The 26,160-nt window shown below is 52.1% G+C and overlaps 14 protein-coding genes across 14 annotated transcripts; 7 read left to right on the top strand and 7 right to left on the bottom strand.

Annotated features, from left to right (window-relative positions):
• Positions 1 to 345: 345 nt before the first annotated feature.
• On the bottom strand, positions 346 to 1,665 carry CC77DRAFT_1031070 (hypothetical protein; the record flags this gene model as incomplete). Its single annotated transcript, XM_018526636.1, has 1 exon — positions 346 to 1,665. The coding sequence occupies one exon, from the start codon at positions 1,663 to 1,665 to the stop codon at positions 346 to 348; it is 1,320 nt and encodes a 439-aa protein (XP_018386062.1).
• A 494-nt stretch (positions 1,666 to 2,159) lies between these two features.
• CC77DRAFT_935201 (hypothetical protein) lies at positions 2,160 to 7,060 on the top strand (the record flags this gene model as incomplete). Its single annotated transcript, XM_018534427.1, has 4 exons — positions 2,160 to 2,358; positions 2,447 to 6,029; positions 6,080 to 6,659; positions 6,710 to 7,060. The coding sequence occupies 4 exons, from the start codon at positions 2,160 to 2,162 to the stop codon at positions 7,058 to 7,060; spliced, it is 4,713 nt and encodes a 1,570-aa protein (XP_018386061.1).
• A 682-nt stretch (positions 7,061 to 7,742) lies between these two features.
• On the top strand, positions 7,743 to 8,806 carry CC77DRAFT_935107 (DUF1295-domain-containing protein; the record flags this gene model as incomplete). Its single annotated transcript, XM_018534418.1, has 2 exons — positions 7,743 to 8,079; positions 8,151 to 8,806. The coding sequence occupies 2 exons, from the start codon at positions 7,743 to 7,745 to the stop codon at positions 8,804 to 8,806; spliced, it is 993 nt and encodes a 330-aa protein (XP_018386060.1).
• A 1,345-nt stretch (positions 8,807 to 10,151) lies between these two features.
• On the bottom strand, positions 10,152 to 11,705 carry CC77DRAFT_1061217 (hypothetical protein; the record flags this gene model as incomplete). The annotated part of the gene is made up of 1 exon (XM_018528407.1): positions 10,152 to 11,705. One exon carries the CDS (start codon positions 11,703 to 11,705, stop codon positions 10,152 to 10,154), a length of 1,554 nt encoding a protein of 517 aa, XP_018386059.1.
• A 2,419-nt stretch (positions 11,706 to 14,124) lies between these two features.
• On the bottom strand, positions 14,125 to 14,601 carry CC77DRAFT_1061215 (hypothetical protein; the record flags this gene model as incomplete). Its single annotated transcript, XM_018528406.1, has 1 exon — positions 14,125 to 14,601. The coding sequence occupies one exon, from the start codon at positions 14,599 to 14,601 to the stop codon at positions 14,125 to 14,127; it is 477 nt and encodes a 158-aa protein (XP_018386058.1).
• A 244-nt stretch (positions 14,602 to 14,845) lies between these two features.
• Positions 14,846 to 15,866, top strand: CC77DRAFT_1031068 (hypothetical protein; the record flags this gene model as incomplete). The annotated part of the gene is made up of 3 exons (XM_018526635.1): positions 14,846 to 15,272; positions 15,309 to 15,329; positions 15,445 to 15,866. 3 exons carry the CDS (start codon positions 14,846 to 14,848, stop codon positions 15,864 to 15,866), a joined length of 870 nt encoding a protein of 289 aa, XP_018386057.1.
• A 382-nt stretch (positions 15,867 to 16,248) lies between these two features.
• CC77DRAFT_935130 (acyl-CoA N-acyltransferase) lies at positions 16,249 to 16,950 on the top strand (the record flags this gene model as incomplete). The annotated part of the gene is made up of 1 exon (XM_018534422.1): positions 16,249 to 16,950. One exon carries the CDS (start codon positions 16,249 to 16,251, stop codon positions 16,948 to 16,950), a length of 702 nt encoding a protein of 233 aa, XP_018386056.1.
• A 370-nt stretch (positions 16,951 to 17,320) lies between these two features.
• Positions 17,321 to 18,544, top strand: CC77DRAFT_72365 (PEP phosphonomutase-like protein). Its single transcript, XM_018532915.1, has one exon. The coding sequence runs from the start codon at positions 17,510 to 17,512 to the stop codon at positions 18,305 to 18,307; it is 798 nt and encodes a 265-aa protein (XP_018386055.1). The 5' UTR covers positions 17,321 to 17,509; the 3' UTR covers positions 18,308 to 18,544.
• Positions 18,415 to 19,717, bottom strand: CC77DRAFT_72992 (hypothetical protein). The gene is made up of 3 exons (XM_018532955.1): positions 19,430 to 19,717; positions 19,167 to 19,373; positions 18,415 to 19,110 (listed from the first exon to the last, which is right to left on the bottom strand). Exons 1-3 carry the CDS (start codon positions 19,478 to 19,480, stop codon positions 18,523 to 18,525), a joined length of 846 nt encoding a protein of 281 aa, XP_018386054.1. The 5' UTR covers positions 19,481 to 19,717; the 3' UTR covers positions 18,415 to 18,522.
• Positions 19,718 to 20,165: 448 nt separating this feature from the next.
• Positions 20,166 to 21,332, bottom strand: CC77DRAFT_1094674 (DnaJ-domain-containing protein; the record flags this gene model as incomplete). The annotated part of the gene is made up of 2 exons (XM_018529751.1): positions 20,166 to 21,070; positions 21,122 to 21,332. 2 exons carry the CDS (start codon positions 21,330 to 21,332, stop codon positions 20,166 to 20,168), a joined length of 1,116 nt encoding a protein of 371 aa, XP_018386053.1.
• A 157-nt stretch (positions 21,333 to 21,489) lies between these two features.
• Positions 21,490 to 22,265, top strand: CC77DRAFT_73063 (cytidine and deoxycytidylate deaminase zinc-binding domain-containing protein). The gene has a single exon (XM_018532961.1). It carries the CDS (start codon positions 21,519 to 21,521, stop codon positions 22,095 to 22,097), a length of 579 nt encoding a protein of 192 aa, XP_018386052.1. The 5' UTR covers positions 21,490 to 21,518; the 3' UTR covers positions 22,098 to 22,265.
• CC77DRAFT_1008675 (hypothetical protein) lies at positions 22,231 to 22,812 on the bottom strand (the record flags this gene model as incomplete). The annotated part of the gene is made up of 1 exon (XM_018523546.1): positions 22,231 to 22,812. One exon carries the CDS (start codon positions 22,810 to 22,812, stop codon positions 22,231 to 22,233), a length of 582 nt encoding a protein of 193 aa, XP_018386051.1.
• A 1,232-nt stretch (positions 22,813 to 24,044) lies between these two features.
• CC77DRAFT_1031064 (hypothetical protein) lies at positions 24,045 to 24,628 on the top strand (the record flags this gene model as incomplete). Its single annotated transcript, XM_018526634.1, has 2 exons — positions 24,045 to 24,482; positions 24,539 to 24,628. The coding sequence occupies 2 exons, from the start codon at positions 24,045 to 24,047 to the stop codon at positions 24,626 to 24,628; spliced, it is 528 nt and encodes a 175-aa protein (XP_018386050.1).
• A 27-nt stretch (positions 24,629 to 24,655) lies between these two features.
• Positions 24,656 to 25,585, bottom strand: CC77DRAFT_72410 (hypothetical protein). The gene is made up of 2 exons (XM_018532916.1): positions 25,191 to 25,585; positions 24,656 to 25,141 (listed from the first exon to the last, which is right to left on the bottom strand). The coding sequence occupies exons 1-2, from the start codon at positions 25,415 to 25,417 to the stop codon at positions 24,757 to 24,759; spliced, it is 612 nt and encodes a 203-aa protein (XP_018386049.1). The 5' UTR covers positions 25,418 to 25,585; the 3' UTR covers positions 24,656 to 24,756.
• Between the last annotated feature and the right edge of the window lie 575 nt (positions 25,586 to 26,160).

Here is a 26,160-nt window from a genome sequence, read left to right as displayed (position 1 = left end):
AGAACAATGGGGGAACATGTGCATCACGACATGAAGACGGAGTGGGACGTGGATACGATACATGGACAGAGTAGCATAGACTGGAGTGTACAGATGTATTAGAACTGTGCAATAAATGCAAGACCACAACGTCTACAAATCTATAAATTCGAGAGTAATGCCACCTCTTACAAACCAAAGTCTGGCAATAGTCTCGCCAATGAAGGGTATGCTGCTTTTAGTATAACATAACTCCGTATTCGCCATCTCCTTGCGCATATGGCGCGTGTTTTTGGTCTATCCTCTTGGTAGTTTCATGAATGCCTCGCGGATTATCCACCACAAAATACAGCACTACCGACAGGCTTAGTCTTCAAACTTGATACCCTTTCCACCGCTCGTATCGATCATGCCGCCCCTGTAACTACCCCTCTTTCCCTTGTTCTTCTCCTTGGTGAATCCCTTTCCCTTTGTAACAATCAACTTGGCGTGCGCGCGGTCGGCGTAATCGTAGGAAACGTAGGCGTTGCTAGCGAGCTTGGGGTCGACTTTGACGTCAGGCTTGATGCGCTGGAAGCGGTTTTCGACGTGGCTGCGCTTTGACTTGGGCGCGTCGGCGGAAGGGGAGCTGGCCTTGCGCTTGTTGGAGGAGGGCGCGGGGGAGTTTGCAGGGAGAGTGGCGGAAGAGTCGCTGGCGGAGGTCTTACGCTCGAGGGCGGCGGGCTTCTTCTCATCGTCGTCGCTGCTGCTGTCGGATGATGAGTCGGAGTCGGACGAGCTGTCTGAAGAGCTGTCGGAAGAGCTGGAGTCGCTTGAAGAGGAGGATGTGGAAGCTTTCTTGGCGGTCTTCTTTGTTTTCTTGGTCTTGGCTGGCTCTTCGTCGGAGGAGCTATCAGAGTCGCTGGAATCGCTGGAGTCTGAAGAGTCTGAAGAGTCCGAAGAGCTCGAGGCAGACGATGATGAGACCGAGGCGGCCTTCTTGCTCTTCTTTGCCTTTGTAGTCTTCTTCTCAGCTTCTGACTCGGAACTGCTGTCGCTAGATGAGTCACTGGAATCGCTGTCTGAGTCGCTCGAGGAGGAATCGCTTGACGCATCGGACGAATCGGAGTCAGGTAGGGGTACGTTCGCAGGCTCCTCTTCGGAGCTGCTATCGGAATCGCTAGAGTCGCTAGAATCGCTGGAGGAAGATGCAGAGGAAGACGAGACCGACTTGGCCTTCTTTGCCTTCTTGACTACAGCCTTTGCCTTCTTGACTGGCGCGCTTTCTTTCTCAGATTCGGAATCAGAGTCGGAGCTGTCGCTGGAGGAGTCGGAACTGGAGTCGGAAGAGCTTGATGAGCTGGAGGCATCCTCCTTGGCCGGTGCCTTGTTCGCAGCAGTCTTCTTGGCCTTCTTTGGCTTTGCTTCAGCCTCGGATTCGCTGCTGGAGTCGCTGCTGGAATCACTGCTCGAGTCGCTGCTGGACGCGCTTTCCTCGTCCACGTCCATTGGCTCGGGCGCATTCTTCACAGCATCCTGCAGAGATTGCGCAAAGTTCTCGAGCTTGCTAGCAGCGCTCTTCTCTCCCTGCTGCTCGAGGAAGTTCTTGATCACGTCAAGCGGAGCCTCGACGTTCTTGGTTGCAGATGTCTTCTTCTGCTTCTTGTCGGCGCTCGACTTCTTGGAAGCCTTCTTGTCGGAAGCCATTGCGCGTGATGTGTTCGGTGAATCGTGTAGTAGTGCGGTGTGGTGAGGGTGTTGAGGTGAAAGTAGCAAATGTTGGACGAGAAAAAAGTTAGGGCAGGCAAGCGGAATGGTTCAGCGCCTCGATGGCGCTAGACTGCAAGCGTGATCCCTGTCCCGCGCGCCTGCCGTCTCATATGGAGTACACGACGCCAGACGTCTCTCTCCGCACAGGAACTCATGCAGTGCTTTCACCCCAACCACACATTCTTCCCTCGTGCTGCGCATTGGTAGCACTTCTCCTGGGCCTACCGCATTGGACGCCCCGATTGCTACACACCGCCGCTCCCACTCGTTGACGCCCTACCGACCAGGCATCGCAAGACTCATTTCCTACCCTTCGCGATTCATGGCAACTCCCAGAGGACCTCTCGCTAGCGCCCGGCGGCAGTAATCGGCGCACCTTGGACGCATACGTCAAACCACCAAACCGGTCTCATAGATAGCCTCATACCAAGATGGAGGGGAGGCCACGCAACTACACCAATGGAGCGGGGGATCCGCGAGCTCCTGCACAGCGTCCACCTGGCAGCTCGAGGGGCGCTCCTTCTGCCACGAGCTCTACGCCCTCGGGCATGTCGCGCGCCGAACGATTCGACGACGAGCGAAAGAGAATCACCGAGAGCTGCTTCTCCAAGACGGATGATTCAGGCCAGCGTACGTCTTCATCTGCAAACCCGTACCCGTCAGGACAAGTCCCTGGCGTCTGGCTCGGTATGCTGTAGTGCAAGCTAACACGCGCCAGTCCAAGAGTCCTACATTACCCACATCCGCGTCCAAGAAGATGGCAGCTACCCCCAGTCCCCTCCCCCACCGAGTTCCGCTCCGAACAACAAGAAGGCCAGAATCATCATGATATCCGTGCGAAACACAGGCAGAGTCAAGCTGCACAAGGCCAGGGAGAATGCCAATGGTACCTTCTCCATCGGAAAATCCTGGCCCATGGAGGAGCTTTCGGCCGTGGAGAACTACACACATCTTGTTCCCGCCAATGAAGAGGAGGCACAGCGCAAGCTATGGGCTGGAGAAAAGGGCTTCACCGTGACCATCGGCAAACCGTACTATTGGGAAGCTGGCACTGCGAAAGAGAAGGAGTTCTTTATTGGAAGTATGGTTAAGATCTTCAACAAGTACACTAAAGGAGACTTTCCCATCTTGACCGGATTCAACGTGACGGAGCTGAACAGCCTGACCAACGGACAGCCGCAACTGGCAACACCAGAAGGACGAGCCGCATTTGCAGCTGGCGGACAGGGAGGCCAAAGCCCAGCGCAAAGACGACCAGGGCCTCCAGACCAAAGGCCCATGCCTCCAAAATCGCCTGGCCCACCCCCGAGGAGACCCGGAGAATCTCCGCCTATATCGTCCGAGGCTCTTCCGCCTGGAGCAAACCCAAACTTCCGCAGACCTCCAGGAGCGCTGGATGGCCCAAGGAGACCGGCACGACCAGACGATGCGGGTAGACCAAGCACTGGGGACAATGCCCGTAGGCCTATGCCATTTGCGCCGCTGAATTCAGTTCAAGCTGCACCATCTATGCCCGATCTTCGCCAAAAGCGGTCCATGGACCCAAGCATCCGCTCTAGGCCTAGCGGTGATAGCATCCGGCCTCGTCCTGGCCAAGCACCCAGCCCTCTGGCACCAGTACCGCAATTCGCGTCACGGAATCTCACACCACAATCCTCAACTTCAGAATTCGCTAGTCGACCGCGAACACCGGACTCGGGTAATCTCCCAGCAAGTCTTAGTCCAGGACGTGGACTGCCGCCACGTGAAGATGCACAGTCTCAGCGATCAGAGAGATCCTTTGATGAGCCTTCTATGGATGGCGCAGCTCCGGGTATTGCGCCACCAGACCCGCGCAGACAGAATGGGTACCCCTCCCCTAGGAGAGATCCGTCGCCCAGGGGTCTCAGACCTGGGACGGCCCAAAGCGCTGGAAGACCTGGTACTGCACAAAGCAACACCAGTTCAAACTTCACTCGAAATGATGATATGCCTCCAGAAGAACCTCCCCAGAGGAGGAGGCCGCTCATGGAACCCCGTCCATCCAATTTGTCGCAACGAAGTGTTGATAGCCAAGGCGCAGAGCCACGTTCAGTTTTCCACACGCCGTCTGGCTCACCTGCTCCACCAATGGAAGTACCACCACGGAGACGACCTCAGGAAATACCGGAGAGATTGAAGCCTGTTTCTCAGGAAAACATCGCACCTCCAACAGAAACACTGCCTCCGCCATCACAGCCTACGCCACCCCCCACAGCACCACTTCCGCAGCTACCGACAGCGCAATTGCCACAAGCACCCCCACCAGAGGAAGTACCGTCACCAGTAGCACCGGTGCCTGTAGCGCAACCGACTACGCCTGAGCGGCCTGCACCTGTCGAGCGCACCAACTCGATGCCCCAAGAGTCAGGGGACGAAGGATCGCAGCGCCCTGGCCTTGGACCGATGGTCAAGAAGACATTAGGCAGCGACAGTCCAGCAAACAGGTTCCGTAAGGCCGCAGCAGCGGCAGGTGCATTCAAGCCTCGTGCTGGCGGAGCTGCTGCGAAACTCTTCAATAAGGAGACGAAGACATCCGATGAAGCAGATGGTGTTAACGCTGTGTTTGTGCCTCAGCGGCCAACACCTAAAGAAACCCCCAAAGAGGAAATTGAGAAGAAGCTTGAAGAGCCTCCTAAGCCTATACCAGAGACGAAACCCTTGGAGCCACTGCGTGTTAGCACCGAGGTAGTTCCATCCGTGACAGTGTCTGGCCCGTCCACCAACACTGTGGGTGGCGCTGTCCAAGAGGTTGAAGAGCAACCTGCCCCACCGCCTCCAGAGAAGGCAGCATCAAGAACTGTCGAGCCCGAGCCGGAAGTTCGCCGAAAGAAGCGCAGGTCTAATCAGCAGATTGTTAACATATCGAAACTCGGCATAGATCCCAGCATCATCGATGAACGGGGTTTGGAGTTTGAAAGTATCCTGTCTGAGCTTGGATGGGGAAACAACGAGCTCTCTTCCAAGCACATTGAATCTCTGGAGAACGACATCAAACGCGAAATTGCCCGCGTGGAAGCAGGGAGTTGGCTCAATCATCTGGAGCAAAAAGACGATCGCGTGGAGGCTGTTGAGCGCATGTTAGACCGCGCCATCGCAGAATGCGACGAGCTTGAAGGTCTACTTACCTTGTACAACGTCGAGTTGAGCAGCTTGAACGATGACATCGCTTTCATCGAAGCGCAAAGTCAGGGTTTGCAGGTGCAGACTGCGAACCAGCGACTACTGCAACACGAACTCCAGCAGCTGGTCGACACTATTTCAATTACTTCTGACCAACTGGAGCCTTTGAGACGTGCTCCTATAGGTAAGATTAATGGGCTGAAGGATATTGAATCTTCCTTGGTTCTACTCTACAAAGCGCTCATCACCATCGACCCTGCGTTCGTTGCCGGAGCTCGTTCGGGTACAATCACCAGTGGACCCGGGTTTGGCAATAGCGACTTGGCAACAATGCAGGCCCTGCAAGAGAAACGAGACAGGTACCTTGGCGAGGGCGCCATGTTCTTGGACAGGTTGAAGAAGCATATGGATATCACATTTGGTGCAGCTTTCCTGTCGACGAAAGATGCACTTTCGAGACTTGATCAAGGCTCTGAGCCATCTTTGAAGAAGAATGTCGAGGCACACGACGCAGGTCGAAGCGAGTTGTGGATGTTGAGCCCGGTCATGCTTTTCGCCAAAGAGATTGACAGGGCTGCATGGGACTCACTACTCCGAATGTACCAGACGCAAGCAGCGCAGTTGTACCAACAGGAAGTTCGCGACAATATTCTGGCATGGAGACGGTTCGCGAGGAAGCCGACTGGCGAAGAACAAGATCTACTCTTTACCGCGCAAGAAAAAGAGCCAGAAACAACCACTAGTACTTTGGGTGCGGCAAGGAAGCTGACCGTTAAGCGGAGTCAGACCCTAGCTCGTGGCCTGAGATCAGCTTCTGGGGAGAAGGAAGGCAAGGCAAAGCCAGCCGCTCAAGATGGCAAATTCTATGCTTTCAATGTTTTCGCTAGGGTGCTGGAAGACACTGGTCCCGTTCTTTTGACGGAGCAGAACTTCATCACCGAGTTCTTCCACGCCACTTCAACTGATTCGCTCGACTTCCCAGAGGCGGTGCAAGCCGCACCGCCAGAAGCCCGCCGTGGACCGAACCTCTGGATACGCAAGCAGTTTGAGGCGGACCGAGCCATGGCAAAGCATGTGACAGGAGTCATGGAGGAAATATTCTCCTTCTGGCCGGCTGAGATACAGAGTCTTGTTGATTGGGCTACAAAAGCCGATCCTTTGTAAGTTATAGCATTCATGACAATGTTTCAGCCCCACTAACCGTCTGCAGGCAAGGTGTAGGCATACTTTGTGCGGTCGACCGCAAACTCCTCGACATCGAAGAGACAAACCAAGATTTCCTAACAAGAAACCTACAAAAGATACATGAGCGGCTGCAAGGCCTATTCAACCGCTTCCTAGACGAGCAAATCCGCGCGATCGAAGACACAAAAGTCAAGATAAAGAAACGCAAGGGCGTAATCTCCTTCATGAAGACCTTCCCTCATTTTTCTATTGCAATCGAAAACATGCTGCCCTCTGCTGCTGAAGGTGGCGATCAGTTGGAGATCCGACGCATGGTCAACGACGCGTATAGCCGTATCAACAAAGCCATGTTTGAGAGCTTGAAGGTCATTGCGAAAGAATCCCCTACTGTCATGGCAAGTCAGGGCCAGGGTGACCCGGAAGACAAAGAAGCGCTCAACTACCACATCCTGCTTATCGAAAACATGAACCACTACATGGAAGAAGTGGACGCGCGAACCGTGGCTGTGTTAGACTTCTGGAAGAGCAAGGCGAATGAAGAGTACAGTGAGCATATGAGTCTCTATGTTGATGCGGTTATTCGGAGACCGCTTGGGAAACTTTTGGTAAGTAGTCCTTGTTGTCTCAATGCTGTGAGTATGTCTAATGAATGCAGGAATTTATCGAATCAACCGAAACCCTCTTGTCTCAACCCGGCGCCTCCCCACAGGCGATCGCCCAGCGCTCTTCGCACTCGCGCTCCGTCTTCAAAAAGCTAGTGCATTCGCATGACGCCAAGGAACTCCGCAAAGGTATCGAGGCCCTCAAGAAGCGCGTTGACAAGCACTTTGGCGACGCGGATGATCCCAATATTAGTAAAGATTTGGTGTTCAAGGTCCTCAAGGAGTGTGAGAGGTATTACGAGGGTGTTGTGGAGAGGATGGCGGCGATTAATCAAGATGTCTATGGTGGAGAGGTGGAGATTGATTGGGGGGTCAAGGAGGTCGAGACTGCGTTTCGGAGATAGAGTCTCAGAAAGAGCGGGAGTCGACACCTTTTGGGGATGATGGGGTGATTGGGAGGGGAAGAAGGGGGTTGGGTTCGTGTTGTGCTGTTGCTGGTTTTGTTGGCTTTCTTTGTTAAGGACCTTGTATATTGGTGGGGTTGGTGGATGCCGTTTATGATTGCATGGCTGGGTATAACACTTGCATGGCGTCTTTTCTTCACATGCAGCGCAAACCCATCAGCGAAGATCATCGATATGCCTCTGGGCTTCCTCACATGCACAATTCTTGCCAAGTCAGATCTTGCATCCGTTTTGAGACCACAACGATGCAGTACGTCAACACACGAATTCTTATGCACGTAAGCAGGATCTCGTATCTTGAACCCGAGTCCGCCGGCGTCCGATCGCACCGAGCTCTTATGCACTGTACGCGCTATCCGGGAGCTTGAGCTTCGTACCCCTGTCAAGGTGGAGAATAGGCGAGAAATGACGGCATCGATCCCAACTACGAGTCTAGATCGCCAGACATTTTGGTACAACGGTATGCGCCGGATGCACCGCCGAAGAGTGTATTTGTTGGTTAGGCTTCCAGGATGGCTAGATGCATAACGCAACAGATGTTTTGATCTGCGAGTATATATCAATGCTAGAGTCCCTTGAGTAACACGAGCTTCGTGTCTTTTTTTTAGTCCAACCGCCCACTATGACACTCCTCCAAACTCTCCTCCGGGCAACCGCATTCAAGAGCCCCCTCTTACGCACCCTCGTGCCCTCGGTCGCACTCGCATATGGTATCCAAGCTGCCGTCGCAGTCCCCTCGATTGCTGCGCAGACAGAACGTTACTATGACCTCTCTGGGAGCCTCACATACCTGTCCTGTACAGCGCTCAGTCTAGTCTTGCCTTATATGCGCGCAAGAGCCGCTGGGACGGTTACAGGAGGGATAACTGAGTATTTCAGTAGCCAAGGATTAGGACAGGGGACGTGGTGGTGGAGACAGGCGCTGTTGAGTGCTGCGGTGGGGATATGGGCAACGAGATGTGTGTGTTCTCTTGCTCTAAATGAGTAAATTAGGAAAAACGAAGAACAGAGTACTAATGATGATATGCAGTGGGTTCCTACCTCTACAAGCGCATCCAAAGCGATGAAGGAAAGGACAGCCGCTTTGATTCCATCCGCACCTCACCACCCAAATTCTTCGTCGCCTTCTTCGCGCAGGCAACTTGGGTCTCGCTGTGCACTCTCCCCGTCATCCTAGTCAATTCAGTTCCACGATCTGCATACGCAACTTCGCTGCTCGGCAAAGCCGTATCTTCAAAACCCTACTTGACCGACATCCTCGGCCTGGCCATCTTCGTCTTCGGTCTCACATTCGAAGTCGTCGCCGACCGCCAAAAAGACGCCTGGGTCCAAGGCAAGAAACAAAAGAAGCACTCGGAAGAGTTCTTGACACATGGCCTGTGGAGCAAGTCTCGGCATCCGAATTACTTTGGCGAGGCGACGTTGTGGAGCGGTATTGCGATTGCGGCGGCGGGGTTGCTGGTTAGGCAGCCGGCGCAGGCGGCGCTGGGATTGAGTGGGGGGTTGGGTGGACAGGTGCTGGTCGCGGGCATGTGTGCGGCTAGTCCGGCTTTTGTGAGTTTCTTGCTGCTCAAAGTTAGTGGGGTGCCGTTGAGTGAGAATAAGTATGATGAGAGGTATGGTGATCGGAAGGATTATCAAAAGTGGAAAAGGGAGACGCCCATGTTTGTGCCCAAGATTTGGTAAGCTGGGACTGTGGGAGCGGGTGTCTTTGAGAATGAACCAAGAGTGATGTATTCTCCGTTTCTGTTGAGTACAGATATGGTGGTTATGGCTCCACTGAAAGTTACAATACCAGCGCTTCATCTATGCCTGTCCTCCAGATCTCTTGTTCTTGCGCAGAGAAAGCTTTGAGAGCTTGTGTCGGAGACTCTTTCAACCTCCCTTTCCTTCGTCTCCGTCTCGGTCGTCCTTTTTCTTAGGTTCCTTCGCGATTAGCATAGCAGCCTTAGAGAGGTGCGGCGGGCTTAAGGACGTGGACAAACTCAATCGCGACCGTGAATTTGTACAAGCGGTTCAGCACATTAAGAGCTTTTCCGTCGAGCCAGCAGGTCCCTAGAAGGTTGCACTAAAAGCCGCTAAGGTCTCCTAAACATCTCTTTAGAACAAAGTACTTATACCTACTACAACAAAGCCTGTTAAGACCTTCTTAGGCATAGATAGGGAACCTAGAAGTCTACAATACTATAAGTCTTTCTAGAATTTTTTCTTAGAAGCTAACGTAGGCGGTAAACTATAGCATGTTGTTCATATACCGATTTGAGTTTTCTATTGTATACGGTGATGGTATACGCAACATCCCTACCCCCAACGACTTCGATTACTCAGCGTTGTAGAGCGACAACCGGATTGAATCGAGCAAACTGAATCCGAGCTAGGAGATATATCTATGAACCTCTAGCTTGGGCAATAGACGTGTCGGTGATCGATATAGGCATTGTGTCGACTGAATCCGCATCGCGCTTTCCATCGTAGCTAAATGACCACCGCTCCACAAGAGATACATCCCACAAGCCCCATCAATACTAGAATCTGCCTGCCTTCTCCTTCTGACCTGTCTCATCTCTCAACGAACTTTGAACCCCGACTCGGCTGGCGCGCTATTCGGTTTTCTATGTGAAAGGCATGGTTCCTTGTCGGCATGGGAGCAGCGCTTGAGCAAGACCAATGTACCCTTGCTAGAACCTGTACTCAAGATATTTTGCCCGAATTAAGCTTGAGCGCACCTCCAGAAAAGAATTGGTATCATTGTCAGTATGGGGGATATGTCAGACCTCATGGAACATGACATGGACCACGTGTAATGGCACGTGTCAAGCGTGCTCATGGTACATGAACGATAAGCCGAGTCATTCAAGTGCCAGCATTGTGCAGAGTGTTTTGGGAAACGAAGCTGCTACACAAAAGGCTGTGCGAGCTTATTTGATAATTCGTTGTCAGTCAAGGTCTAACTTAGGGAATCGCCGTGGACGACAAATAAAGTCAAACCCACGCCAAGGGTTCACTAAACCACCTGCTCTCCCCTCACGACTTAATCGAAAGCAAGCGGCAACAGGCCAGCGATGATGACCGTCAAGACTGGCATGTTGGCGAGGATCTTTGCCGCCATCTTCACTGGATCGTGGATCAATGCCGTCACAAAGACAACCACGAAAAGCCCTTCCACGAGCAAGAACGTGCACAAGTAGCGCATCCGGTGGCTCCTTGGAATGACGTAGGTGTTGGTCGCAACGAACATCACCGTTGTGACAACCCAGGCTGCAATCAGTCCCCACCAAAGGCCAGGACTGACAGTTTTGGGATCCATTGCGGCAATCGGGATACTGAGACCTCCGGTGACTGCGCCAGTAGTACGTATCCCCCATTCCCGTACAAGATCATGCCTTTGGGCTTGAGCACTTGAGATCAAATTGGCTGTCATGAGTAACGCAAGCACCTTCGGACCGAGGGAACATGCGCCCCGAAGGCCTTTACGAATGAAGCTTCGATATGCAGGAAGACACTGTGCCTTCTCGAAAACGACCCTTATGAGGTCGAGAGGACCATCGAATAGCGTCCAGATGTCATCGAGATAGCCACGCCATGTGCGCAGTTCGGCCTCTAGCTGGACACGGAGCTTTGCGTACTTGTCAGACAGATATCCATCGGGGTGCAGGTTGGCGAAGCACTCGGAGCCCGTGTTGTTGATTATGGATAAGGGGTCCATCCCGGGCATGGGATACATGAGCTTCAACCTCTGCAATTTGTCCAACAGAGTGTTGGGAATGCGATGATCGAAGGCGTCGCCTCCAGTATCGCGCTTTGAACTTGCGTCGAACCACGCGCACGGCGTTGCGCCAGCCCCGTCCGCGTCTTTCTTGACCCTGAATACCGCATGACAATCTTCTTGAGAGGTATGTTTCGGACCAGTGGAGTATGTGGTGTCGAGCATGGCCATGAGTTGGGCGTTGTAATGCGCAGCAAGCTCTTCATCTGTCGCCATGACCACCACCCCTGGGTCGTTGTCAAAGAGCGTGGCAGCAAAGGAGACTCGTTCCAGAATAAGGCGCAAGTCTTTGATACGGCTGCCTTCCTCTTCAAACTGCATGGAACCACTGTCGTCAATGTATAGAACGACGTCGTATAGTGCCAGCTTGACAATGTCATTGGAGATCTCCTTTTGGATACGCCAGCGCTGGATGACTTGGTTGATCTTTGAAGGGGCATCTTGGGCGATCCGGTCGAGGTTCTGGCAGATTGGGAAGTTCTGAAGACCCTTTTCTTGGATACAAGCTTCCAGCAGCTGTTTGTAGCCTGCAACTTCAGCTGGCCCAGCTTGAACCTGTTGAGGAGGAGGGGGACCGCCATACGGTCCCTGTAGAGGTGGAGCTCCATACTGTGCCTGTGAAGGCGGGGCCCCATACTGTGCCTGTGAAGGCGGGGCCCCATACTGTGCCTGTGGAGGCGGGGCTCCATACTGTGCCTGTGGCGGTGGAGCTCCATACTGTGCCTGTGGCGGTGGAGCTCCATACTGTGCCTGTGGAGGCAGGTATCCATATGGATTGTAGCGGGGCTCGTGGATGTTGCTCCCACAGGCCTGCGCCATCTTTGAGGCCAGTCCTATATTGGAACATTAGCCTGTGGTCAACCTTGCGGTGGAAGACGAGTCGCTAATCACGTACCCATCTTGGGTTGGTTGCGAGCGATTGGTTGTCTCTGTCGTTGATTGAGCTCGTACAAAGAGCCTGGGAGTAGGGTTCGTGATGGCAGTTCGCAGGAAAGGGGGATATGTTTTGGATGGTAGAGCTATGTCGATGTGCAGCCGCTTCTTCCTGATCTCAAGCTTCGAAGTTGGAGGCTGGAGGCAGTGCGGGAGCTTGGCAGTGACGTGCGCCTCAGCTCAACCTCTGCCTTGAACACCGCTTTGCGATCGCATATCCACAACTCTTCCTCAGCAATACTTGCACCTATACCAGCACTAGATGGATTCCCTGAGCCACGTCAAGAGCGGAAAAGACAAGGAGAAGTGAGTAGCTGCAAAGCCGGGCAAGCCACACACCATGCCGATTGTTGACACTCTTCCAGCGCTTGCTATCATGCTGATCGGAACACGCGAGTCCTCTCGAGGCGGTTTCAGAGACCGGCGACATACTTGCGACGGGTCACATGGGTCTTTGCTGTAGTCACAGCGACAGGGTCCAGTCTGGTCATAAACGCATGGCACGATGCGTCCATTGCACATAGATCCGCAGTCGAAGGATACTCGTTTGGAAACGTATCTACAGCCATGCCACGGTTGTCATTGCTATCCTATTCGTGGTCTGATGGTTCTCAGCAACGTGTTAGTATACTGCGCAAAATACTAGGACAACACTTACATATGACCAGCAGTGGGCTCGTCTCTCGCCTCTCTTCCACGACCCGAAGCCAATTCATCTCATAGTCGCCTGCCTAGTCTACAGCATCGCGATGAACGTCTTCTACCATATGCATAAGAGTGACAAGTACCAGCTCGGAATACTCGCATGCGGCGCAATGAGCGCGTGGGGCCTTGGCTTGGCATCAGGTGAGAATACACCAAGTGTGCTGACAGGTCTCGGTCCTTGGGCTGTCATGGTGTCGCTGGTCCTGAGTGCCGCCTTTCATCGAGCTCGGGGTTGCGGCGAGACGGTGAAGACGGAATTGTGATGGACGATCGAGCGACCAGATCGTCGTAGTCGGGATCGTCGTTGTGCCTTTGGTATCTGTCTAGATGTATGAACAGAAGATTTTCAGGCGGGGCATCGTAGTGGTCGATCATGTACCTGTAGGTGCTGGCAGCCATGCACTCATCTGCTGCCCTGGGCTGTTACTTGGTGAACGGGGCGAGCAAACTATTTTCGTTGTCGGGCTCTTGGTTATGAGCTAGACTAGGGTGACTTCCTTCAGTTGTCCCCACAATATCAACACCTCGGTTATCAGTGCAAGTTCTCAGTGGAAACCTATGCATCATGGTGTGACTCCTTCCAAGCGCTGCTATCCACTCGACAAGATTTGGAAGGGAGAACAACGGCAAAATAGAAGAGTGGGCGAGCGCGCGATCGAGAGAGGCGTGAAGCGAGCCACATGATGATCGCTTCACGACCATCATGTAACCAGCATTCAATGGTCGTCGCGGGGCGGCGATACAGTAGGTGATGGGGTTGTTGTCGTCCAAATATCGTCAAAGTCTTGGCTGGAAGCTAAATTAGGGCACCTTGCACCTTCCTGTGTTGCTGCATCAGCAATTTGAGCACTTTGGTCACTCATCCAGAAGTTCCAAGGTTCTTTTCACTGGGATAACTGCCTGATCATCCATTAGTACCATGAGCTGGTAGTGATCTAGAGCGCACTACGTTGAAGTCTCATCCTCCATTCCACTATCCACCCTGTCACCATTCTCATGTTTCCTCTTCACCTCGCACGTCGCGTTGTCATTCCACTTGAAACTCGCGCCATAATGATCTGATTGCAACTCCTTCGACCCCAGCAAATTCTCGCGAAAAGTGCCTCCGGCCACATCATAATCGTCCTAGTACAGCCCTCGTCTTTGAAGCTCCGGCACAAGCAGCTCCACCACGTCCGTCCAGCTGCCTGGATTCGTCACGCTGCCGATGTTGCAGCCATCAATATCTGAATTCTCAATACACTCTTGTATCACATCCGCCACTTCCGATGCCGTCCCTACAGGACATGGATGTAGACCGCCCAGCTCCGCATATTCCAGCGCGATCTCATGTTTCCTCTTCGCGTCTTCATTATCCTTGCCAATGATGGGCATGAAGCACGGGAAGAACTTGAGGTGAGTCGAACGTGCAGTAGTGGAAGGAGAGTGCGACACTGACATACCGTAGCCAAGCTGGCCAAAGTACTATCACCTTCTGGAGCCCTCGTCCAGTGAAATCGCCTCGACTATCTTGAAAGAAGGTGCGCAAGGATCCAAGCACGTACTTACACAGTAATACTGGAGTCTTAGGTCTCTGCGCGTCCGTCTCACATTCTCTGGATCAATTCTTAGGAGCGTTTTCTACGTTCTGCAAGGCTGTGTGGTCCATAACGCCAGCTTCCACAAGCGCTTTAACCGCATCATGTATCCAGGTCTGACAATTCCTTATCTCTACTCTCTTTCGTGGTCCCTCACCGGAAGTAGCTACGAGACTTGGTCCAGGCGGCTCTACTCCAAGCACAACTTCTTCAAGTCTATCTCTCGCAATCTTGTCAACAGACCAACTTCCATCCCCTTGCGTGTCAGTAACGTGCTCGTCTGCGACGTCGCCCAGAGGCAGCAGCTGATACCGCCGACCGTCAGCACCGACTTTGTAGTTGCGTTCGATTTCTACAGTGAAGCCAATTGCTGCGTCGCCGGTCGCGTTTAGGTAAGTTCCGGTACCGTGCAGATCGGATGAGAGGTGGGGGATCCATAGACCCCAATGCGCGGGGAAGAGGGGGGAGTTGAAGACGACAAGACTGATGGTTCGTGGCATCGTAGTGGTATGCATGTGGAGAGATGGAGAGATAAGACTGGTTTGACGTTTTGGTGGGGGTGGGGCGTTCCGTAGGCAGCCACATCAGTGGCACAGCATCAGTTTACCAAGGCTCCAACCTTCCCATCGACACTACAACCCCGATAGTCTACACGACCTGATTGTTCTATTGATACCAAATCCATGTTTTAACGTACATCAACCTCAGAACACTCAAGTATCTTCTTTTATTCATTTAGAGATCATGGACGCTAGCGCCTCCAATATCAATCCTTCGCAGCTCCCATTCGACCGGAACATCACTTTTCATGACTCTTCGTTCTTTCAAAACCACGGGAAATCGCGTACTCTTCCATCACCACAAAAAGTAAGAGAGATCGCCAAGGCAACTAACAAAAACGCGTGGTTGAGGAGTCGACCACCACCAGTAATATGCGAAGATCTCGGTTTGTTGGTGAAATATGGAGAGGAGATTACGATTGCAGAAGGCCAGTGTCTCTTAGCCTTACGTCAGTTGCTTCCTGATACTGTACCGGTTCCAGAGGTGTATGGATGGCGCGAAGACGATGGGCAGGTATTCATCTACATGGAGCTTGTGAACGGTACGACATTAGAAAGAAGTTGGGACAACATGAAAAAAGAGGACAGAATGGCGGTCTGTCATCAACTACGTCATATAATTGATGCATGGCGCAATTTGAAGTAAGATGCTAAGAGTCCATTCGTTGGTAAGCCAATATCTCCGCACTTAAAGCAAAACAAAGCCTACTTTGGCTCTGGGCTTTACTCTTGATGTGTATACTTGTAGAGCTCTTGGTTGAAAGGTTTTGACTTACCATGCAGGCCATATTGGCGGACAGCCGCTTTCAGATGTCATCTTCGATTCCAGTTTCGCAAAAACTCCTGGACCTTTCCAAAACGTATCAGCATTTCATGATTATTTCACAACTCATTTCGGGCTAAGCAAAGATTTCGGTGTTCAACCACCACATAAGTTTCGACAATACCTCCCAGACCAAGATCCTATCATCTTCACACATGCAGATCTCCATCCCAGTAACATACTAGTCTCCGCTGGACCTAACACTCGCGTCGTGTCGATTATAGATTGGCATCAGTCGGGTTGGTATCCTGCATACTGGGAGTACTGCAAGGCACGTTCGACGGCTCGTGTTGGCGAAGAATGGGAAGCCCAATACATGCCAATGTTCTTGGACCGACATGATGATTATTATTTCAACTATTTTTGTAGTTGTTGGTTCTAGGAAATCTCTCAAGCAAGGCGCATTCGTGCCTGCCTAGCGTGGCTGAGTCATTACAACCCTTGGTCCCCTAGCGATCTTGGTCGCATCCACCCAGCAATTATGATGACTGACCTGCTACTGAGTTTGGTATCCTGGAGTACTGGATTGGGTTTTCTATGGTGTTAATGGCAACAATCACACTAGCGCCCGGCAGAACCTGTATACGCCATAGACGCTCACATCGGCGCAATGTAGGCCGCCCCACCATCGTCCAGAACATGCAGTCATACGAAGATCTGCGCTTTTGACTCAACCTTTTAATTAGTATTTGAAAACAACTACTTCGCGAGCTCTCATCTCTTTAGTAGCTTGCCAAATACCTGGAAATAAAATGTCTGATTCTATGGATGACGAGCGCCTTGGGCGAGCAGTACCTACATCGCCTGCTAAACCCCCCAGCAACGACATCAAGCTCTCCGGCCAGTACGCAACCATCGTCCCAGTACATCCGGATCATGCGGCAGAGTTGTACGAGCTCATTAAAGGAGATGATAACGCATCGCTATTCGACTTCATCTTCGACAAGCATCCCAAGTCCCTCGAAGAACTCCAGGCTAGCCTCGCAGTGAAAGCAGCAACAACGCATCCTTGGACCTACACCATCCTTCGAAACAACCCGCAAGATGGAACATGCAGGCCAGTAGGAATGGTGGATCTGATGCGTATGGATCTTCCAAACCGCGTCATTGAGGTGGGCAATATACAATACACACCCGCGTTGCAGCGCACACCCGCCGCCACGGAGGCCATGTATTTGCTCGCCAAGTATGTGTTTGAAACTCTTGGGTTCAGAAGATATGAGTGGAAGTGCAATAGCCTCAATCATCCGTCGCGTCGAGCGGCAGAGCGATTAGGATTCAAGTACGAGGGTACGTTCCGGCAGCACATGATTGTCAGGGGACGCAATCGCGATACCAATTGGTACTCTATCCTGGATTCTGAGTGGGATCATGTCAAGAGCGGTTTGGAGAAATGGTTACATCCTGACAACTTCGACGAGGAAGGGAGACAGAAGAAGACGTTACAGCAGTTGAGGGAATCGTAACCCAACACTTTGTCTTGTAACAGAAGTCGTAAATATGAACCCATAGCAACCCCTTCGGACAACATTGGAACCTAAATGCGATCGTGAAATTCTTGTTGAGCCTATGTAGTGCCTTGTTCTGTGTCAGTGTTGTGTACCTGAAGCCTTTCCTAAAGGGACAAGTCCAGCCGAGCCGCCTATATCGGGAACTTTGCATAAACCATAACACCGCATGACTTTTTCAAGCGAATCTCCATACTGGGGAAATATGCCCCATAGGTGGGCCAAGCCGGATACTAACGGAAATGACTCACCGTCATACCTCAATAGTTCATGAATCCAATAGCCATCGCGCCACTTCTCAGGCAACAGTAAGACCTAGACGCGATATCACAGTCCTTGTTGACATGTCAATGGTCAAACAAGAGACGGCTAGTGCTAGTAAGCCCAGAAGAACCGGGCTCAAGAACACATCAAAAGTCGCCATTATCTGGATCAAACAACTTGACAATTAGTGCGACTTCTTTTCAAAACTTGCGCAAAGATCATCGCAGTCTTGCCAGCAGATAATCAGCATACCATGTCGTCTCAGCCACTAAACCCCCAAGCACAACGCCTCAGAGCCCTCCACACACCAGGCAAACCCCTTGTCTTGACCAACGTCTGGGACGCAATAAGTGCAAATGCCATCGCCGCTCTTCCCGGCACAAAAGCGCTCGCAACAGCCAGTGCCGCCATCGCCGCCGCATCTGGTCTATCCGACGACGATCTGACTCTCACCGTCAACATGCGTGCTGTGGAGTCGATTGCCAAAGTAGCAGCTGCACACAATCTCCCGCTGACCGTGGATCTGCAGGACGGGTTCGGCGACGAGCTAGAGGAGGCCGTGAGACGCGTTATCGAATTAGGTGGGGTGGGTATAAACCTTGAAGACTACGGACGTGAGATCGATGGGCTCTATGGTGTTGAGGAACAGTGCAGCCGTATACGTCGCGTGATGGCTGTTGCTCGCGATAGTGGCGTGCCTGATTTTGTAATCAACGCGCGGTCAGATGCGCTATTCGCGGGTGGCGGAATCGAAGATGTTATTAAGCGTGGGAAGGCGTATCTGGATGCTGGTGCCTGGAATGTTTTCGTTTGGGGTGGGCCGAGCAGGAAGGGCTGGGGTAGGGATGAAGTTGGAAAGGTATGCCGGGCTTTTGATGGGAGGTTGAATGTTATTCTGGACAGAATGAGTGGGAATGGTCTGGCGATCAGAGACTTGGAAGACATTGGGGTTGCGAGGATTAGCGTTGGTCCCCAGTTGATGCGTCGGACGGCGGTACTGTTGGCGGGTGAGGCTCAAGAGATACTTGATGGAAAGTCTAGCGCGGCTTAACTGAGACGATAGAGTGTTGATGTATCATTTTAGTTCGTAAATTGGCCTTTGTCCGTTGCACAGTCAAAGATACACAATACACCGCCGTGGAGTACTAAAGGCGTATTCCTGACTATCAGTCTCTGCTTATCACTCTGACCCCTATGAACTACTGTACCTCTAAGAGCCGTGAGGGAAGTCCCGGCCCGCCACCAGTCACCATAATTTTCTCCTCACTACTCTGTCTTCCCTTGCTCTGCCTTCCCCACTGCCGCCTTCACATCCGCTCTCTCCCCTAGAATCCCCATACACCAACACACAGCCTCCTTCCACTCCCTCTGCATCTCTCCATCATCCACCATCCGCTCTCCAATCATCTCAGGTAGTCCCTTCATAGCCCCCTCCCTGAAGAACCACCAGCTAGGTAAGAAATTCAACTTCGCCAACGCAGCCAACTTGAGCGGCGAAAACATGGCACTGTACTGACAGGCGCGGGCTAGTAGAGGGCCGTGGTTGAAGGCAACCTGCCACATTGTGTGCGCGATGGTGTCGATATTGGAGGAGAGTATAGGAGAAGGGGAGGTGGGAACGAGGTTGGGGTGAGTGGTGAGAACGTGATGGAGGAGCTGGATCGTTTGGGGTACGGGCGCGGCAGAAGGAGGTTGTGACGAAGTCGTTGTTGCAGGTTCTTGAGCGGGACTAACAATAGGTTTCGCCGAGGAGATTCTTCGTTTCTTTGGTGGTGGGAAGGATTGGGGGTGTGGGTGAGTGGTGCTGTTGTCTGCTGCCTCGGCGTTGCCCTGGGGGTATACTTTTGTTGGCGACTGTTCCTGTAGTAGTGTCAGTCCTGCTTTCAAACTTCTGGTATATTTGGTCTCACCTCATCCTTCCTCTTGTCGCCTGCCAGGATGGAACCTTTTGCAGCAGTACTCTCCCGCCGCTGCTGACCAACGACGTTTGGCGAATCCCGAGACGTCGAGTTCTTACGTTGTTGCTGTGCCGTGCTCGTAGCTTGAGAAACAGATACTTTCCGCTGTTGCTGTGCTTTCTCAGCGCCTTTTGAGCTTGGAGACGAAATTACAGAACCCTAGTTTTGTCAGTACATCGTTGCTTGCTCCTTTAGCATCCGAAAGCCCGGCTCACCTTCCTCGCTGTAGGGGTGTTCGGCCTAGGAGCCATAGCGATATCCGACATCCTGTTGCCTTGAAAAGCTTTTTGGGTGAGATGGTGAAACAGTCGACCAGAAGGTTGAAAAGGTGGACAGGCGTGTAGAAGACGAAAGAGATTGGTGTTTGCGAGAAGCAGTTTGAGTAAGAGGAGAGGTGAGATAGCGTAGTATCAAACGCGGAAACACAGAGTGGATGCTAGTACGAGCGACTAGTAAGATGGGATATCAAAGGACTTCTCAATAAATAAAGGAAGCTTCTCTGTGAGAGGGAGCCTTGTCGTCGTAATAGTATTGAGTACGATCTTGGTCGATTGCTCCACGTTGTCTCCAGCGCCTATATGTGAACCGGGTTAGGATCAAGGCAACGGCTGATTGTCGTGGAGAGAGGACGCGGACAAACACAGAAAAAGACGGTGAGGTGAAAGAGGTAGAAGTGTCCTTGACAAGGGGGATTCCAGTGCAAAAAAGGGTTCCCAGCGCATGAAGTGAGAGATAACGAGCATGAAGACATCGAATAGACTGGATGAGCCTTTGAAACGAGGACCCGAGACCCTATCAGACGCCGTAGGATATATCAGAGGATCGCCAGCCAGAGCAGACCCTATTTTTGACTCCCAAGACTGTGCTACGCAAGCGGTTATGGTATATCACTCCAATGAACGCCACCCATCCATCTCCGTATGCAAAAGCGTCTCAAGGTCAACTTCAACACTAAGCCCGTCCCCTTGCACGTGTTGCGCGTGCTTTAGGTTTCGCTTTCGCCTTCTTTGGCTTAGGCACCTCCTCTTCTTCCTCTTCCTCCTCAGAATCCCCAATATCCTCCTCGTCCAGGTCCATCTCCTCGTCTTCACTCTCTACCTTGGCCTTCTTCTTTGAGCTCGCGCTCTTCTTCTGTTTCTTGCGATTAGCTTCAAACGCCTCCTCTGATGGCTCCTCCATGGGTGTCGAGCGCTTTGAACCTCGCGACTTGGGCGCGTACTTGGCCTCTAGCGAATCGAAGAAGTTGCCTGCTCTTGCCTTCTGGCGTCCCTGTATCAGAGCTGCCAGACCTGCCATGTCGTCTGTGCCGCTCTTTTTGCCCTTTGGCTTCGCCTTGGTCTTGCCGTTTGTGGCCCCTGATGCTTCCTTCTTGGCTTGTTTCTTGTCAAAGTCTTCGCGCCGCTTCTTCTCCGCATCCTTGGCTTTCTGGCGGGTCTCGTCTGTCTCGGCTTCATACGCAGGGTACGAGCTGACGTTTCCGTTTTCGATCTCCTCGTCTAGGATCTGCCTGAACCGGTCGTCGTCTTCGAGGATGTCGGACAGCATTACGAGATCGTACACTTTGTTCAGGTTACCCTTGACCTTCTTGAATGCCTTGACTAGATCGCGGCGTTCCTCCTCGCTGCCCTTGTATTCATTTGCGACGTTGTTGATCGCCTCCTCATTGACGACGTTCTCGAACTGTTCCCGGTAAAACTTCAGCCAGTCAAAGTCATCGTCATCCTCCATTGTCTCGGCTGTGCTGCCCGTGAGGTCATATCGCTTGCGTCGGCGGTCGTCTGAGAGTACGGCATATGCGAATGCGATTTCTTGAAAGGCCTTATTGGCGGCTTCTTTCTCGTCAGGTGCGGCCTTGTCTGGGAAAAGTTCAGCGATGCCTTGTTGACCTGTCTAGTAAGAAAACCTACCCGGGTGGCACTTGAGCGCCATTTTGCGATATGCCTTCTTCACCTCGTCGGCGGTAGCTTCCACCTCGAGTCCCAGCACCTCGTACGGGTCGATTGCAGGCGGGCCATCTTCTTCATCCATGTCGTTCTCGCCTTCGCTCTCGTCATTGTTTACAAAGTCGTCCTCTGTGTGCTCCTCCGGCGTCTGTTCTTTCTTCTGTTTCCGTGCCATATTGTTGAGTTATGATGTAGATGTAAAGTTGGTGCAAGTACTGACGGTTGACGCCTGAGTGAGAACGCGACGCGACCAACCGCGATCACCGGACTTAACACGGAGCTAAACAGTCAGACCCACTTTCCGCCGTCACTTTTGGCCAGAACGCCAATTACATCACCTTCACTTTCTTCACCCTCCAAAATGCAAGCGCAAGTCGACTACGACACAGGTCCTGTGCGTACCTGGGACGGCCCAGTGCCTCCAGCTCAAGGCGCAGATCCCAACGACCATCTACAATACATGCGACTGGCCCTTGATCAAGCCCAAGAATCACCACCAAAACCATCAAACTTCCGTGTTGGCGCCTTGTTAGTCGATGCAGATACCGGGGCCATCCTTTCTCGCGGCTACACTCTAGAGTGCGAAGGAAACACGCATGCAGAGCAATGTTGTCTCCTGAAGCTCGCCCAAGCACATGGTCTGCCTGAAGAGCGAGTTGGCGAAGCTTTGCCGTCAAACACTGTCATCTACACTACCATGGAGCCTTGTAACCTTCGGTTAAGTGGCAACCTACCCTGTGCGGATCGTATCATTCGCACAAGGGGGACGAATGGAGAGCAGAAGATTAAAAAGGTGTATCTAGGGGTCAAAGAGCCGGAGAAGTTTGTTGGCGAGAACGAGGGGCGGAAGAAGCTGGAGGAGCATGGTATCGAATGTATACATGTACCTGGGTTGGAAGAGAGGATATTGAGTGTTGCTACTGCTGGCCATGAGCAGTAAGAGTGGCCGATTTGGGAATGGTATTAAAGATATAGACGTAGAACCTAACAATTGAAATAGGTGCAAACGACGCGCAGATTACACAGCATCGACCCTCAACTGTCGTTTTGCTTCTCTCTTTGATCTCTTGCTCCTACGCTCTCAAGTTCTCCAACTCCATATCCGCGACTTGTGCCCGTTGCCGTCGATCCTTCGCTTTCCCTCTCCCGGTACTTTTCATCTTCAACCCCATCTCGTATTTGAACCGCTTCCACCTAGTTTTACGGATCTCTGACGGCCTGACACTGCCTGATAGCCGGGCTTGCGTCTTCTTGGATGATGTTGGTTGCGTCGTCTTAGCAGGTGGTCTCTGCGCTGCCTCCATGGTCTGCTGATCAGCCGCATCGTATTCGATAGCCATGGGGCTGACAGCCAGCAGCGAGATGAACAGGGATGCGAAGCGACTTTGTTGCTTTGTAGCTGTTACTGGACTCGTAGGATCTGAGGTCGCTCGCTTGTTTGAGGTTGTTGATCTGGTTTTGAACGTGGTATGGTGCTTCGACTTCGTTTCATTCCATGTTCGCGACTTGAACACGACGCCTGATTTTGATGCGCTTGTCCTGCGTTTGTGCAATGTTGTCTGTGTCAAGACGCGCTGGTCTCTAAATTTGCCTGATGGCGACGAGCTGCTGGCCATTTCTGATGCTCGTGTGGATACTGGACGTAGTGCGGCCATGTTGGTCTTGGTCGCGGAGTAGGATGCCTGATTTGGAGAGTAGTTGTGTCAGGAAAGACGGACGAACAGAATGGATAGTAGCAATAGCAATCGAGAACGAGATTAGAACTGAATGAGTTTAGAAATGCGCTTCAAGAATGCGCTCAGATATCAGTAAGCTGTAGCTTAATCGCCGACTCCACGCGACAGGCCATCATGCTGTCTCATAAACCTTTCCAACTAGATAGCATCTTTCGTTTAGCACTTTACCAGGCGTCCAGTCAGACAGTAACGAAATGAGAATTTCCTTTTTCGGTAGCTTGGGGCTGAATATCCCTGTCCAAAAGGATCAGCCTTGTCGTAAGCAAGACATAGCTAAAGTGTAAAGGCGGACGAAGTTTAGCCCATTTTATGTTCATAGGAGCTGCTTCATCTAAGAAGCGTCTTGTGTGATGGCCAAGCGACGTTGGCTGGCTGGTCGCGACGCCTCATGTCATGATTGAGAGCGCAAAAATAGATTGTGGCTTCAGCTGTGCCGCGCGCTTTATGTTACATAGCTAGGCCTACCGATAGAGAAGCTCGACGGAGCTTTTGAAGACATTTATAACCCGCGCTCTGCGATGCGAAAGTATCGTATGCATCAAGCAAACGCGACCGCTAGGAAGAAGGTGCACATCAAGGTAGGGCAATCAAGCCGACGCGTATATCTGGGACACAGCTACCTAGTAACGCGAACGCGCTGCAAAGAATGGAATTACACAGAAAAGGGTTCAAAAGGTACTATCTCTAGAATTCAACGTTAACGGCCACCGGCACTCGGGACAACCCATCCCCTACCCCGCTAAAACCCGCGTACCTCAGCCCCCGACCCGAAACGATCGCCTGGCGCAAATCTCACCTAGTAGACCTATTGCGTCATGACTTTTTCGCATCGAACAAATGCCATCACCAGTATCGATCAACATCCAAATTGCGTAACCCAGACCACATTAGACCACTTTATAACCATCTGTCTCATAATGACGCAGTGCCAAAAACATGTGGTTGGCTAAAGCAGACAATAAGAAAACGCCTCATGTGCAGTACATAGCCAGAATACATGCCTATAATAACCGTTCCATCCAACTTGCTCTAAAACCTCTACAATGCTATCTTACATCCGCCCATTCGCAACACAAACCACAAGCCAAACCCTACGTACCATTTCCAAACCGACCTTCACATCCAGCATATCAAAAATCACAGCCGCAAAAATGTCCACCGGAAACCTCAACATCGAAACCAAAGACGTGAAAACCGCCCCGGGTGTCAAGCTCTCAGAAGAACAAAACAAAATCGTAGGCTCCGTCCTCGACCTCTTCGCCGGTCGCCCGTCCCTTCCTAAACTGCGCCTATGGCGTGACGACGCTACTTTCACAGACCCCATTACCATCGCTGAGGGCCGCGACAAGTACTCGGCACAATGGTATGGACTGCAATCGGCATTCAGCGAGATTGAGCGCTTGAACCACCAGGTCAAGGATGCGGGGAACCCTATTCTGATGGATTTGAGGACAAGATATGTGATCAAGGGACTGGGAAAAGAGCAGTTGATTCAGAGTGAGGTGGCTATCCATTTGGATGCAGAGGGCAAGATTGCAAAGGTTGAGGATAAGTGGGATGGCAAGTTGCCGGATAGCAGTATTGCTAACGTAAGTCACTCCACATGGAGTTCTTGTTGGGATAGTTATGCTAACGTTTTGTACAGGCTTTCCGACACTTGAACGCTGTTACTGTACCCAAGTTTGTTGGTGTACCGAAGAATGATGAGGAGGACAGGCAGAGGGGAAACCAGTAGTTATATCCTTGTGTAAATCGAGTAGTCTAGCGCCGAGTACATTAACGTACTGCGTAAACTCGTAATTCGTAAATCATTACAACATGTATCATGTCTTTTATCGTGCTCTTTTTACATCGTTCCTCTCCTCATGCGCCATGGAACATCCTGCCCAAGGCTAGGTGTAGGAACAGTCCGACAACGCCAGCGCCTACACCTAGCACTTTCAGACTCGGTGCTCCTGCAACGATCAATATTGTGCCGCATCCTCCTTGCTCCGCTCTGGGTAGATCAGGTCCGTCCATTGTGATTGTAGCGCAGAAGCCGCCTTGCACTGTAGCTGGGTTCTGGTATACGGTCGTTTGGGGAGGCGGTTGAGCGTACACGATTGCCGTTTGCTGCTGGGGGTACACAGTTACGGTCGTGACCTGTGCGACGTTTACCGCGCCTCCACATTGGTTTCCGCTTGGACAGCAGCCAATGAGTCCGTTGGAGTTGCCGGGTACGGCGCATTCGTAGCCTGATGGACAGCACCTGAGTCTGATCAGCAGGAGCTATGCCATCTTCAAGCAACCCTACTTACCAACTAGGCTGGTTGACATTGCTGCAGCTCACTGACGCGGATGAAGGACACCAGTTTGCATCTTGCGCTACGACTGATTGGCCTTCTGGGTTTACGATATATACGGCGCCGGAGAATGGCGCATTGTTCGAGATTTGCTGTGGTATAGCTTCAGGCTTTGCGATGGGTTCAGCGACACACAATGCCAACGTCGCGACGACCAGGCTCCATGGCGCAAAGGATATCATAGTGCTAGTAGTCGCAAAGGCTGGCGGAAAGAGCTATCGGGTGCGACCAAGGTCTCCAGTGACGAACAACAAGGAATAGAGAGATATGCTGCTGGATTAGTATTGCGACGAAAAGGCACAGCTTCAGAAAGACGAGAGATCAAAAATCAGCAGTCAGTCGGGCGCATACCGGGCTGCTACCCTGCCCTTAAGACTGACCGGATTACCTTGGAAGCTTCCTCTAGAGAGCTGGGATAGCTCCACAAGCTTGCTGCATGTTGGGCTAGCTCGTCATGGACAGCTTCATGCCGGCCTAGTGGGGAGGCGCACTATTGGTAGCCTCGACGGCACCGAGGTCTAGTTCGCGGTAAAGTGGTCCGACTTAGCTGCTTTTTGCAAAGGCTCACATTCGGGCATCATGGCAAAACGGCGGTGTTGAGGTGTGATGGGGCTGCAGTGGCCGGGTGGCCCTTGTGAACGATGCTTGCTGCCCATCTTCCGATCATGTTTGCTGGCAGTGGAGAGTAGGGCGAGGTTACTGGGCGTCAGCAGTGCGCAGCGAAAGCCTTGATTGCTTCCCTGCAATTGCACAAGCCACACTTCTTGGGAGCGGCTGCATCGGATGCCATCGCGTGTTGAGGTGCATGAGGATAGCTGCACATGCGCCGATCTTCCGAAGGACTGAGATCGGCTTAGTCAGACCTTTCATGGGCACGTGATCACGCAGTGGTGGCGATCTGTCGCGTCGCGTCTCTTATGCTTTC

Source organism: Alternaria alternata (assembly GCF_001642055.1).
Source record: "Alternaria alternata strain SRC1lrK2f unplaced genomic scaffold CC77scaffold_10, whole genome shotgun sequence".
Taxonomy (NCBI): Eukaryota; Fungi; Ascomycota; class Dothideomycetes; order Pleosporales; family Pleosporaceae; genus Alternaria; species Alternaria alternata.
Note: the sequence above shows the minus strand (reverse complement) of the source record. Positions and strands in the feature narration are given on the sequence as shown.